General features: G+C 38.8%; 1 protein-coding gene across 1 annotated transcript; it reads right to left on the reverse strand.

Moving 5' to 3' along the window:
- Window positions 1–253: 253 nt before the first annotated feature.
- LOC106089595 (cytochrome P450 4e2) lies at window positions 254–10,469 on the reverse strand. Its single transcript, XM_013255486.2, has 8 exons — window positions 10,257–10,469; window positions 5,997–6,106; window positions 5,658–5,937; window positions 5,522–5,591; window positions 5,335–5,461; window positions 1,049–1,231; window positions 746–986; window positions 254–669 (listed from the first exon to the last, which is right to left on the reverse strand). The coding sequence occupies exons 1-8, from the start codon at window positions 10,408–10,410 to the stop codon at window positions 254–256; spliced, it is 1,581 nt and encodes a 526-aa protein (XP_013110940.2). The 5' UTR covers window positions 10,411–10,469.
- Window positions 10,470–14,620: the final 4,151 nt, after the last annotated feature.

The raw sequence follows: 14,620 nt of genomic DNA on the forward strand, positions 1-14,620 counted from the left end.
ATGGGACTATAGTCAGTTAAATGTGAGAATGATGTAGTAATATGTACTCACAGTCATTCTAATAATTTGGCTTTGTTGTTAGGAATTACGAAGTTATATTGAAATATGAAAATGGTCAAGCAAAGTACACCATTTCCAAACGACAAAGAAGGGTAGAAAACATTTTTTTTTTGTATTTATTTTTTACAAAACATAAAACGCCTATAAAAATGTTTATTTTAGTAAACAATTATTTTTAACGAGTATAAAACTTCTATTGCCTTTGTTTTAATCTCAATAGAATACCATTATCTGATTTTAATGTCAACATTGCAGCCACTTTGGGATCATATTCATGCAAAGGAGGCTTTTGGTGTCTGTATGGTCCAAAATATGTGCAAACATAACCATCCTTAGACTCCAGTTCATCCAGAGCGGGTAAAATTTCAAAATAGCGCACTACTTTCGATATCACAGTCTTAACTTCCAGCAAAGCAAATTTCTGGCCAATACAGTTACGAGGTCCCGCACTAAAGGGTACATATTCGAAAGGTTTGTGCACCTCGCCGTTGTTTGAGGGATCAAATCTTTCGGGATCAAAACGATAGGGGTCGGGAAAAACTTTCTCATTATAGCCCAAGGACAAAAGGAAGATGTTTAGTGAGGTGTCCTCGGGTATAATTTTGCCATCTATTAAAAACAATAGAAAGTAAATCATTATCTTTTTTTTTCAAAAATTTTATTACTAATTTAGTCTTTTACTCACTCATATTATATTCCTTTTCTGTATGCCTGCCCACCACGGGCACTGTGGGAAACAGTCTCAAAGCCTCCTTTACCACCATATCCAAATATTTCATTTCACTTATCTCCTGAAATGTGGCACTACGCTTCAAATCATCACCCATTATACGCTGCTGTTCCTCATAGACTTTCTTCTGTATGCCCAAGTGACGCGATAGCAGAAATACTGCAAATGATATAGCAGAGGAAGTGGTATCATGACCCTATAAAGAAAGTATTGCTTTTTTTGAGAAACTAGTTAAAGTCATTCCAAATACTTTCTTACCTCAAATATAAATGTAGAGACTTCTTCATAAAGTTCTTGAGTGCTAAAAGGGCTGCCATCTTTGCTGGTCGAGAGCAATGTATCCAAAAATGCCATTTTTCGTTTTGTAAATTCATCTTCGGGCTCGGCATTGGATTTTTGTGTCCGCTTCCTATTAAGAAGCTCTATTCTGCGCTCTATAACCTAGATTAAGTTAAACAATAGAATAGTTATAAAATTTATATCCGTCTGGCAGAGAATGTAGCCTCCTACATATTTAAAAGAAGAACACAAATAAGGCCATTTGCAAAGAACCAATCTGAATTTTTATACAAGGGATAAGATGAGAGAAGGAACTCTCCTTGTGGTGGGACTGGAACGAGTCTTAATGAGAAATGTGGCTAAGACCAAAGCCATGGCATTCTACACGTCCAAGGCTGTCCTTTTCAAGAATGAGAAGACTAGGATAGCCAAAGATCTTAAGAGGAAAACATTAGACGGTGCAGTTACAGTAGACTCAACGCAGCCTAGCAAACTGGGAGCCAAAAACGACACCATCACCGGCCCCCAAGAAGCCCGTTTACTGGAGGACATAATTTGAAGGTCATAATTTTATTCTACATACCAAACTTCTGTCAAACTAGCAAAATTAAAGCTTCTAGGAACCGTACAAGGATAATCGAGAGACCGGTTTATATGGGAGCTATATCAGGTTATTAACTGATTTGGACCGTACTCTGAACAGTTGTTAGAAGTAGTCACAAAACACTACATGCAAAATTTCAGCCAAATCGGACAAAAATTGCTGCTTTTAAGGGCTCAAAAAGTCAAATATGGCAGCTATATCAGGTTTTTGACCGACTTGAACCGTACTCAGCACAGTTGTTGAAATTCATAACAAAAAACTATGTGTAAAATTGTAGCTAAATTGGACAAAAATTGCGGGTTGTAAGGGCTCAAAAAGTCAAATCGGGCGATCGGTTTATATAGAGCTATATCAGGTTTTAGACCGATTTGATTTAACGATTTAACACAATAGATAGATGTCATAGCAGAACCCTAGTGCAAAATTTCATCGAAATCGGAAGGAAATTGCAGCTTTCAGGGGATCAAGAAATCTAATCGGGAGATCGGTTTATGTGGGAGCTACATGCAAATCTGAACCAGTGAGGCCCATTTGCAATCCCCAACGACTTACATCAATTTTAAGTATCTGTGCAAAATTGCAAGCGGATAGCGTTACGCGTTCGACCGCTATCGACAGACGGACGGAAGGATATGGCTAGATCGAATCAGAATGTCGAGACGATCAAGAATATATATACTTTATGGGGTCGCCGATCAATATTTCGAGGTGTTACAAACGAAATGACTAGGTTAGTATACCCCCATTATATGGTGGCAGGTATAACAAGTAAAAAGGCGTTAAGTTCGGCCGGGCCGAACTTTGAATACTCACCACCTCGGGAATATACATAAACCACCATTCATCAAAATCCTGTGAAAATTGTATACCTTTTGTTTCATAGCAGTTATATCAAAATATGTTCCGATTTGGACCAAATACTTATAAGCACAAGTCATTGTTCAATTGTGTATAACAAAACATTTGTCTTTGAAGTAGCTTTACCTAAAAATAAACCGATCTGAGCTACATACGACACACATTTCGAAAAGCCTAACATAAGTCACTGTGTCAAATTTCAGTGAAATCGGATTATAAATGCGCCTTTTATGGGGCCAAAACTTAAAATCGAGATATCGGCCTATATGGCAGCTATATCCAAATCTGGACTGATCTGGGCCATATTGCAGAAGGAAGTCGAAGGGCTTAACCTAACTCACTGTCCTGAATTTCGGCGACATCGGACAATAAATGCACCTTTTATGGGCCCAAAACCTTAAATAGAGAGATCGGTCTATATGGCAGCTATATCCAAATCTTAACCGATATGTGCCATATTGCAGAATTATGTCGAGGGGCTTAACTTAATTCACTCTCCCAAATTTCGGCGACATCGGACAATAAATGCGCTTTTTATGGGCCCAAAACCTGAAATCGAGAGATCGGTCTATATGGCAGCTATATCCAAATCCGGACCGATCTGCACCAAATTGATGTGGGATATCAAAGGGCCTAACGCAATTCACTGTCCCAAATTTCAGCAAAATCGGATAATAAATATGGCTTTTATGGGCCTAAGACCCTCAATTCACATATCGGTCTATATGGCAGGTATATTCAATATGGACCGATCTGGACCAAATCAACGAAGGATGTCAAAGGGCCTAACACAATTCACTGTCCCGAATTTCAGCAAAATCGGACAATAAATGTAGCTTTTATGGGCCTAAGACCCAAAATCGGAGGAACGGTCCATATGGCAGCTATATCCAAATCTAAACCGATCTGAGCCAAATTGATGAGGGATATCAAAGGGCCTAACACAATTCACTGTCCCAAATTTCAGCAAAATCGGATAATAAATATTGCTTTTATGGGCCTAAGACCCTAAATTCACATATCGGTCTATATGGCAGGTATATTCAAATCTGGACCGATCTAGATCAAATCAACGAAGGATGTCAAAGGGCCTAACACAATTCACTGTCCCGAATTTCAGCAAAACTTAACCTGCTTATGAACAAAAAAAAAAGAATCTGTGTAAAATTTCAGCTCAATATCTCTGTTTTTAAAGACTGTAGCGTTATTTCAACAGACAGACGGACGGACAAGTCTAGATCGTCTTAGATTTTTACGATGATCAAGAATATATATTCTTTATAGGGTCGAAAATGGATATTTCGATGTGTTGCAAACGGAATGACAAAATGAATATACCCCTATCTTTTGGTGGTGGGTATAAAAATATATACACTGGGCAACTAGACCATCTTGCGAAAAGTATATAGAATCAAATTTGATTTGCAAGAATGTTAGGTTTTTATACCCACCATCATAGGATGGGGGAATACTTATTTAGTATAAAGTATATATATTCTGGATCGTCTCGACACTCAGAGACGATAACTTTTCCCAGTACGGTCCGAATCGGCACAATTGTTGAAAGTGTATATATCAAAACAACTTCTACAAAATTTCAGACAAATCGGATAAGAATCGCGCCCTATTGTGTTTTACGAAGTCAAGATTCGGAATCGGTTTATATACTTAGTACAGTTGTTAAAAGTCATAAAAAAACACCTCATTCAAAATTTCAGCTAAATCATATAACAAAACATTTCATACAAAATTTCAGACAAATCAGATGGGAATTGCGTCCTCTAGCGTCTCAAGAAGTCAAGATCAGTGATCGGATTATATGACAGCTATATCAAGTTATGGACCGATTTTTACCATATTCAGCACAGTTGTTAAAGATCAAACAACAACAACAAAACACCTCATACACAATTTCAGACAAAATTGGAATTGCCCTGTCTAGCGTCTCAAAAAGCCGAGAACGGGGATAGGTTTATAAGGCAGCTATATTATGTTATAACCGAATTTTACCATACTTAACACAGTTGTTAAAAGTCATAACAAAACACTTCATACGAAATTTACAGAATGACGAAATTAGTAAACGTCGATCCTATGGTGGAGGATACAAGAAGGCAAACTTAGACTTGATGAATCCGAAGCTTTTCGGTGCGACATCTAGCACCGTGCAGCAGTGAGCGGTCGGTAGGACGACGAAAAACCTATGACGAGATCCGGAGCATAGTTTTTGATATGACTACGGGACTCATAGGACTACGAGCCCATTTATGGAAAATAAATGCGTCAAGTGATAGCGTGTCTAGGGCATTTGCAGAAAATTATGAGGAATTGGAGCATTTCCTATGTCAATGCCCGGCTTTCGCGGTTAACAGAATCAAGCACTTAAATGGGGACACAATACCAAACTTGAACCCACTTAGGGGCGGGGAATTGACAACTACTAGAGATTTTGTGCGTAGCACAGAATTTCAGATTTTGATTTTTTCTCCGTTAGGTTGTAGTATTAGGAGCGCACAAGAAACCGATAGTGACATGGGGCGGTTTAATATATGCACCCTCTTTTCGACCTGACCTAACCTAGCGTTTACTTGGATCCCAATTTATATACACCTTATAGGGGAGCATATAAACAAGGTTTGTCGCAAGGTTTGTACTTCTTTAGATTTTTTAAACAGATCTCTATCTTCTCTTTGTGCGGCAAAAGGGACATGCAATAGTTCAGAGAAAATAAAAAATATCACTGCATCGACTCAATGTATCAAAACGATCAAGAATATGGAATAAAGTTTTCGTCATATCTTACCCCATATGTGAAATCCTTTAATACAGCCAAAGCCTTGCAATAGTCCTTGTAATCCGGAAAGAATTGGTAAGTGGCAATTTTACGCTTCAAAGGGTTTAGAGCGCGCATGTTTATATTTCCACACATGCTGAAATAAGAAAGGAAACAAATATTTACTAAACATTGGAGAAAATCATATTCCACATACAATTCTACAGCTTTGGCAAATTCCGAATTGGGATTATCCAAGGCATTTATGGAAATGCCCATGGCAGTTTCTATAATTAAAGAAAAAGAAAAATAAAATGAAAGAGGGATCTGTAAAAAAAATCCAACCTTCTTACCACATATAACATCCAAAGTCAAATGATTCACATAATGTTGAAAATCAAATATCTTCCCATCTTTCGAAGCTGCCATCAATTTATCGATGAACTTAGTCGAATTACTGTTCATGACATCATGAAAGTCTTGAAGAATTTTAAAATGAAATGAGGGTGTTATAATTTTGCGATGTTTATGCCATTTGGAACCTTTGCTGGTTAGCAGACCATCACCCAGCCAGGGATGTAGCATATCGTATACCTTGGATTTGGCAATTAAAGTATTGCTGGATAGTATGAACTGAAAAGAAATCAAAATTTTAGTAAGCTATTGTAGTTTTTTTTTTTGCATAATATTACCTCTACATCTTTAGGATCACCGATCATCATGTGTAAATAGTAGCCAACCCAAACGCGATAATTTCCTTGGCCATATTTATACCAATTATCGAACATGAAGTGGACCACAGCTGCAAAGAAAGTCATTTACATATGCTACCTATATGTTGTGTATATGAAATAGTAAATATCTTGGAGATATGACTGCGAATACTGTAAGCTGTAAGCCCTTTAGGGTTATGTGGGCCAATGTAAACATCAAGATTCAACATAAGAATTCGGTTAGAAATCTTAATCACAACTCTTAATTTCCTTCCGAATTTCCCATAATTTTTCCCATTTCAGAATTCAGTCAGAATTCGGTGCGAAGTCTAGCCAATAACATCAGATTTCCCTCCGACATTTCGTTCCGAAGTTATGCCAACCACTTCATATATTCTTATACCCACTACCAAAGGATGGGGGTACATTCATTTTGTCATTCCGTTTGCAATACATCGAAATATCCATTTCCGACCCTATAAAGTATATATATTCTTGATCAGCGTAAAAATCAAAGGCGTTCCAGCCATGTCCGTCCGTCTGTCTGTTGAAATCACGCTACAGTTTTTAAAAGTAGAGATATTGAGCTGAAACTTTGCCCAAATTATTTTTTGTCCATAAGCTGGTTAAGTTCGAAGATGGGCTATATTGGACTATATCTTGATATTGCCCCCATATGGACCGATCCGCCGATTTAGGGTATTAGGCCCATAAAAGCCACATTAATTATCCGATTTTTCTGAAATTTGGGATAATGATTTGTGTTAGGCCAATCGGCATCCTTCTTCAATTTGACCCAGATCAGTCCAGATTTGGATATAGCTATCGACTAGACCTATCCGCCGATTTAGCGTCTTAGTCCCATAAAAGCCACATTTATTATCCGATTTCGCTGAAATTTGGGAAAATGAGTTGTGTTAGGTCAGTCGGCATCCTTTTTCAATTTGACCCAGATCGGTTCAGATTTGGATATAGCTCTCGTATAGACCGATCCGCCGATTTAGAGTCTAAGGCCCATAAAAGATCGTTTATTGTCGCCGAAGTTTGGGACAGTAAGTTGTGTTAGGCCATTTGACATCCTTCTACAATTTAACCCAGATCGGTCAAGATTTGGATATAGCTGCCATATAGACCGATCTCTAGATTTAACGCTTTGGGCCCATAAAAGGCGCACTTATTGTCCGATGTCGCCGAAGTTTGGGACAGTAAGTTGTGTTAGGCCATTCGACATCCTTCTACAATTTGGACCAGATCGGTCTAGATTTGGATATAGCTGCCATCTCTTGATTTAAGGTTTTTAGCCCACAAAAGGCGCATTTGTTGTCCGATGTCGCCGAAATTTGGGACAGTGAGTTGTGTTAGGACCTTCGCCATCCTTCTTCAATTTGGCTCAGATCGGTTCAGATTAGGATATAGCTGTCATATAGACCGATCTCTGGATTTAAGATCGTGGGCTGATAAAAGGCGAATTTATTATCCGATTTCGCTGAAATTTGGGACAGTGAGTTAAGTTAAGTCTCTCGACACTCTTTTGGAATATGGACCGTTCTCTTGATTTAAGGCTTTGTGCCCATAAAAGGCGCATTTATGGTCCGATTTCGCTGAAATTTTGAACAGTGAGTTAAGTTAAGTCGCTCGACACTCTTTTGCAATATGGCACAGATCGGTTCAGATTTGGATGTAGCTGCCATATAGACCGTTCTCTGGATTTAGTCTTTGACTAATAAAAGGCGTAGTAATTATCCGATTTCGCCGCAATTTGAGACAGTGAGTTCTGTTAGACCCTTCAACTTTTTTTTGCAATTTAGCCCAGGTTGGTCCAGATTTTGATATAGCTGCCATATAGACCGATCTCTCGATATAATGTTTTGGGCCCATAGATGGCGCATTTATTGTCTGATGTCGCCGAAATTTGGGACGGTGAGTTGTGTTGGGCCCTCCGACATTCTTCTTCAATATGCCTCAAATCGGTCTGGTTTGGATATAGCTGCCATATAGACCGATCTCAGGATTTAAGGTCTTGGGCCTGGTTTGGATATAGGTGACATATAGACCGATCTCTCGGTTAAAGTTTTTGAGGCCATTAAAGGCGCATTTATTGTCCGATTTCGCCGAAATTTGGGACAGTGAGTGGTGTGAGTCTCTTCGTAATTTTTCTGCAACTTGGTCCAAATCGGTCCAGATTTGGATATAGCTGACATATAGACCGATCTTTCGATATAATGTTTTGGGCCACAGATGGCGCATTTATTGTCCGATTTCGCCGAAATTTGAGACAGTGAGTTGTGTGAGTCTCTTCGTTATTTTTTTGCAACTTGGTCCAAATCGGTCCAGATTTGGATATAGCTGCCATATAGACCGATATATCTATTTAAAGTCTTGGCCCCATAAAAGCCGCATTTATAATCCGATTTCACTGAAATTTGACACATTAACTTATGTTAGGCTTTTTAACATTCGTGTCGTATATGGTTCAGATCGGTTTATTTTTTGATATAGCTACTGAAAAGACCAATATTTTGTTATCCACAATTAAACAATGACTTGTACTTGTTAGTAATTGGTCCAAATCGGAACATATTTCGATCTAGCTGCTATGGGGCATAAGGTATGCATTTTCACCGTATTTTGACGAAAAGTGGTTTAGGTGGTGGGTATCGAAAGTTCGGCCCGGCCAAACTTAATGCCTTCTTACTTGTTCGTTTAGAATTTGGACAGAGTTCGGATGCGAATTCGGATGAAATTGCCGAATTTTCGTACAGACTTCTGACCAAATTCTAAACGTTTGGTTCACTGGGTATACATATTGCCCACTGGGTTGCCCAAAAAGTTATTGCGGATTTTTTAAAAGAAAGTAAATGCATTTTTAATAAATCTTAGAATGAACTTTAATCAAATATACTTTTTTACACTTTTTTTCTAAAGCAAGCTAAAAGTAACAGCTGATAACTGACAGAAGAAAGAATGCAATTACAGAGTCACAAGCTGTGAAAAAATTTGTCAACGCCGACTATATGAAAAATCCGCAATTACTTTTTGGACAACCCAATAGAACATATGTTGTGTGCCCTCCTTATAAAAGGTATAACGAAGTAAATGTACCCCCTTTCTGGCCATTTATTATGGAAACATTTGCATGACTGATAACCGCTTTTTGGAAATTATAAAGCATAACGATTAGATAGCATAGTTGTGAAACTTGAACTTAGCAAATGATACAGGCCACACCACTATAGGATAGGGGGTATACTAATCTAGTCACTCCGTTGGTATCACCCCAAACTATTGGTCCGCAATCCCATAAAGGATATATATTATGGATGTTCTTGACATTTTAAGTCGATCTAGCCATGTCCGTCGGTCCAAGTAAGGTCCAAATCGATCTATAACCCGATTTGGCACCCATATAAAACAATGTTCCAATTAGTCTTCTGCGGCTACCAGAAACTTAAATTTGTGCCCGATTTTCAGAAATTCGGTAAGTAAAGCAGACATGTCTTCAGCTGAGCTCATTTGTTGAAATTGTTTTGCAGAATCCATGGTGGTGGGCTCACAAGATTCGGTCAGGCCGAATTTGGCACATTTTTACTTAATTTTTCTTTGACCAGCAACAGGTATTCAATAATTAATGTGACCTGATAAGATTAATCATCAATTCAATTGCCATTAGCCAAAAAAAAGTGCTACCAATTGATTAACAATTATTTAATAAGCAATTGGTGGCCGATCTGAGTAAGACATTATTTAAGGCTTCACCGTCAGACCCCCTTTAATGACTTAGAAAAGAATCTTTCAAGCCAGCAGAGGGCTAGGTACCAATTGTTCAATGGCTAATTACAATGGGATTCCTAAGAAAACAGACAGTCCTGTAGTAGACGCTAAGTAAACAAATTCCAAAATAATGTATTAAGTTTGTTAAGTAATCTGTTATGGGATTCACGAAAAGCACTTCAATGGCAATCCTTTGAATTATATGGAGAACTCAGATGAAACTAGGAATCTGGGTTAATTTATTTATCATTTGTTCACATGGCTTTTATTCACAACTTAAATTTTCTTTGTTTTTTGAAACAATTATCCTTCTTAAAAACTGTTTATGCTTTCAATTGTATCTCATTCCCATATTATTCCTTATTCACTTTTACTATTTCCTTAGTTTTAATATAAGAGTCCATGTTTCTACTGTTTTTCTTATAGATTTGCCTCATATGTTTTTATTTATTTTTTTTTTTTATTTACCATTTGGTGTTTTCGCCAATTGATGCACATTTCCAATCAACGGCAATGTCTTGGGACCCTGCGTATGGGCAATTTCTTTTCGCATTTTGGAATATTTTCTATCCGTGTAAACAAACCACAAAATTGGTAATAAAATCAATAAAACTATCAACATTTTTGATTGTTGTTTCTTGTATTAAATTTTCGTATTTGAATTCTTTTTTGGTTGACCACAAAGTTAAAGTGTTATAAGGCAAATGTACTTAGCCAAAAAATTAACCATAGAATTTATACCAAACATATGGCAAAAGATAAGAAATTCACCACAACGAGGAGCGTGAGAACCCTCTATCAAACATAACATACATATCTCAAAGATTAAAAAATTTCGATAAGAATGCCATTATGCATTTTTATACCCTCCACCATAGGATGGGGTAAACTAATTTCGTCATTCCGTTTGCAACACATCGAAATAACCATTTCCGACCCTATAAAGTACATATGTATATTCTTGATCAGGGTAAAAATCAAAGGCGATCTTGCCATATCCGTCCATCTGTCCGTCCGTCTGTCTGTCCATCCGTCTATCCATCCGTCCGCCTGTCCGTCTGTCTGTCCGTCCGTCCGTCCATCCATCCGTCCGTCTGTCCGTCCGTCTATCCGTCCGTCTGTCCGTCCGTCTGTCCGTCCGTCTATCCGTCTACTGTCCGTTCGTCTGTCCGTCCGTCTATCCGTCCGTCTGTCCGTCCGTCTGTCTGTCTGTCAGTACGTCTGTCCGTCCGTCTGTCTGTCCGCCTGTCCATCTCTCTGTCCCTCCCTCCGTCTGTCCGTCCGTCTGTCTTTTGAAATCACGCTACAGTCTTTAAAAAAAGAGATATTGAGCAAAAACTTTGCACAGATTCTGTTTTTGTACATAAGGTGGTTAAGTTGGGGAAGATGAGCTACATCGGACTATATCTTGATATAGCCCCCACATGAACCGATCCACCGATTTAGGGTCTTAGGCTCATAAAAGCCACATTTATTATCCGATTTTGCTGAAAATTGGGACAGTGAGCTGCGTTAGGCCCTTCCACATCTTTCTTCAATTTGGCCTAGATCGGTTCAGATTTGAATATAGCTGTCATTATAGACCGATCCGCCGATTTAGGGTCTCATGACCATAAAAGCCACATTATCATCCGATTTTGCTGAAATTTGGGGCAGTGAGTTTTGTTAGGCCCTTCGACATCTTTCTTGCGATATAGACCGCCATATAGACCGATCTCTCGGTTTAAAGTTTTGGCGCCATAAAAGGCGCATTTATTGTCCGACTTCGCCGAAATTTGGGACAGTGAGTTGTGTGAGGCCCTTCGATATCTTTCTTCAATTTGGCCCAGATCGGCTCAGATTTGGATATAGCTGTCTTATAGACCGATTTTGCTGAAGTTGGGGACAGTGAGTTACGTTAGTCCCTTCGACATTCTTCTGCAACTTGGCCCAAATCGGTCCAGATTTGAATATAGCTTCCATATAGACCGATATCTCGATTTAAGGTTTTGGGCCCATAAAAGGGGAATTTATAATCCGATGTCGCCGAAATTTGGGACAGTGAGTTGTGTTAGGCTCGTCGATATTCTTCTTCAATTAGGCCCAGATCGGTCCAGATTTGAATATAGCTGCCATATAGACCTATCTCTCGATTTAAGGTTTTGAGCCCATAAAAGGCGCATTTATAATCCGATGTCGCCGAAATTTAGTTTTTGTGTTGTGTTAGGCTCTTCGACATTTTTCTTCAATTTGGTCTAGATCGGTTTAGATTTTAATATAGCTGCCATATAGACCGATCTCTCGATTTAAGGTCTTGGGCCATAAAAGGAGCATTTATAATCCGATGTCGCCGAAATTTGGGAGAATGAGTTTTGTTAGGCTCGTCGACATTCTTCTTCAATTAGGCCCAGATCGGTCCATATTTGAATATAGCTCCCATATAGACCGATCTCTCGATTTAAAGTTTTGGGGTTCGGTCTGACCCATATTTGAGTCGGATGTTGGGAAGCGGCAAACTACTCACTGTTTCAAATTTCAGTTAAATCTGTTAAAAAATAAAGTTTTTATGGGCTTCAGACCTTTTATCGGGAGATCGGTCTGTATGGCAGCTATATCTAAATATAGTCCGATCCGGAATTTCTCATTCCAAGTGTATTTCAAGAGTAAACAAACATTGCAAGCTTTTTTACCAAAATTATACACCTATTAGTTACATATTCCGAAATCGAAATTTTGATTCGTGAGAAATCCAATATTGAATCACATCGTTTGCGATGTGTAGGTCCCATGCTTTCAATATTCAACAAAATTAAAGCATACTTTTAAGCGCACATAAACTCAAACTTGGCTTAAACCAGAGTTGAAGCAGGTATGGAAAATAGAAAACTTTCAACAGTACTAAAAAGTTACTCTTTGGACCGAAAAAGTACTTCTTTGTTTGGCATAAAAAGAGAAAATTTCATAGAAATTTTGTCTTTATGGAAAATTTTATAGAAATTTTGTCTTTATGGAAAATTTCATAGAAATTCAGACTTTAGAAAATATTTCTCAAATATATTGTCTTTAGAGAAGATTTCATAGAAATTTTGTCTTTAGTGAAAATTTCATAGAAATTTTGTCATTTGGAGAAAATTTCAAAGAAATTTTGTCTTTAGAGAAGATTTCATAGAAATTTTGTCTTTACACTTACACTTTTGTCTTCAGGAAAAATTTGAGAAAATTTCTATTAAGAAACAATCTTTAGAGAAAATTTCATAGGAATTTTGTTCTGTCCGATTCATGTTTTTAGCTCAAAGATAAGGGCCCTCCTTTTTATAGCCTACTCCGAACGGCGGGTGCTGGGGAGAAGATTTTAAATGGCCTGTTACCACACAAATGTCGACGTCATTAGGAGGGGATAACCACCGCTGAAAATTTTTTTGAAGTTCTCACCAGGATTCGAAACCTGGCGTCCATCGTCATAAGTGGACATGCTTAGTTTTCTATCCAAGACCTTTTCAGATATCAAAATCGTTCTATAGAGGAAACGTAGTGCGTCAAATTGACACACTTTCGTCTTCCTCGTGAACAGGCATATTTCAGTCTTCTCTGGGTTAACATTGAAACCCCTGGGTCTAGCCCAGTCATATGCCATATGCAAGACCTTTTCGGCTCTTCTGCATAGCTGATTCGGATCCTTAGCCCTTAGAATTATAACATCGTCTGCATAGCAGACGGGTTCAAATGCCTCCTTAGTCGGCATCCGCAATAGGTCATTTATGGTGGTCACCCAAAGAAGTGGCGATAAAATGACCCCCGTGGCGTGTCCTGTGTCACTTTCTCCCTTATATTTATGTCATGGGACCCGCAATTTATTCACCTGTTCCTTAGCATATGGGTTATCCAGTCTCTAAGGACCCGATCCACCTGCAAACCGCCAATGTGTACGTCTTGGGCTCGAAGAATTCTTTTATTTTAGGCACATTCTTTTGCAGGGAAGTCTCCTCGGACCTTCCCTTGACATAGGCATGCTGTCTCTATTTAAGCAGTTCACTGGATGCCCTACTCTTTATCATGGTATCCACAATGCGTTCCATGGTTTTGAGTAGAAAGAATGTAAGGCTTATAGGCCTGTAGGCTTTTGGCGTAGCATAACTTGCCTTGCCGGGCTTGGGTATAAATACCATCCTTGCCTCCTGCCAGGCTTTCGGATTATATGCAAGTCCTAGTTGCTGTGAAAATAGTGGCCAGATGAGGAGCCACATAGTCGGCCTCCTTTTGCAATAACGCCGGAAATATTCCATCAGTTCCGGGTGACTTAAATGGTTTGAAGCTCCTCAAGGCTTCCTTGACCATAAATTCCGTATTTATAAACCTTCGATCAACGTCATTATTCCAAGATTCCGGTGTCTCCGTAAGTCCCTTCGTATCCTGTGGAAAATGGGTTTTCATCAAAAGCCTCAACATGTCCTCCGTTGACTCTGCTCTCACTCCCATATCATTTTGGACAGGCTATCGACCTGTTGCAAGAAAATCTTCCAGGAGGCACGTTTTGCCCCTCTGAAAATCTTATTGTATTCCTTGAGCCGTGTGTAATACACATCCCAATATACTTCAGATTTTTTACGACGTGGTCTGTTCAAAATCTGCGGACCTCTATCCCAATGTTGCGAATCTCCCCGGTCATCCAGGGCTTTTCTTGGGATGATTTCCTTTCCCGAAGAGGACAACTATCTTCGAAGGACCCACCAGTGCAGTCGTAATCCTGTTGACATTTTCGTCAATATCTTTTATGCTTGGACAATCTAAATTATCTTGCCCAAGTCTTCTTGTGAGTAGCAGGTCCTCGGCCGAATACCAGTGTTAGCATAGAA

Source organism: Stomoxys calcitrans, chromosome 5 (assembly GCF_963082655.1).
Source record: "Stomoxys calcitrans chromosome 5, idStoCalc2.1, whole genome shotgun sequence".
NCBI classification, from domain to species: domain Eukaryota; kingdom Metazoa; phylum Arthropoda; class Insecta; order Diptera; family Muscidae; genus Stomoxys; species Stomoxys calcitrans.

Coding starts and splice junctions, on each gene's coding strand:
- LOC106089595 (XM_013255486.2), bottom strand. CDS start 10,410: ATGTTGATAGTTTTATTGATTTTATTACCAATTTTGTGGTTTGTTTAC. Junction 5,592..5,657: donor GACTTTGGATGTTATATGTG/GTAAGAAGGTTG, acceptor CTTTAATTATAG/AAACTGCCATGGGCATTTCC. Junction 1,232..5,334: donor TAAAGGATTTCACATATGGG/GTAAGATATGAC, acceptor AACTTAATCTAG/GTTATAGAGCGCAGAATAGA.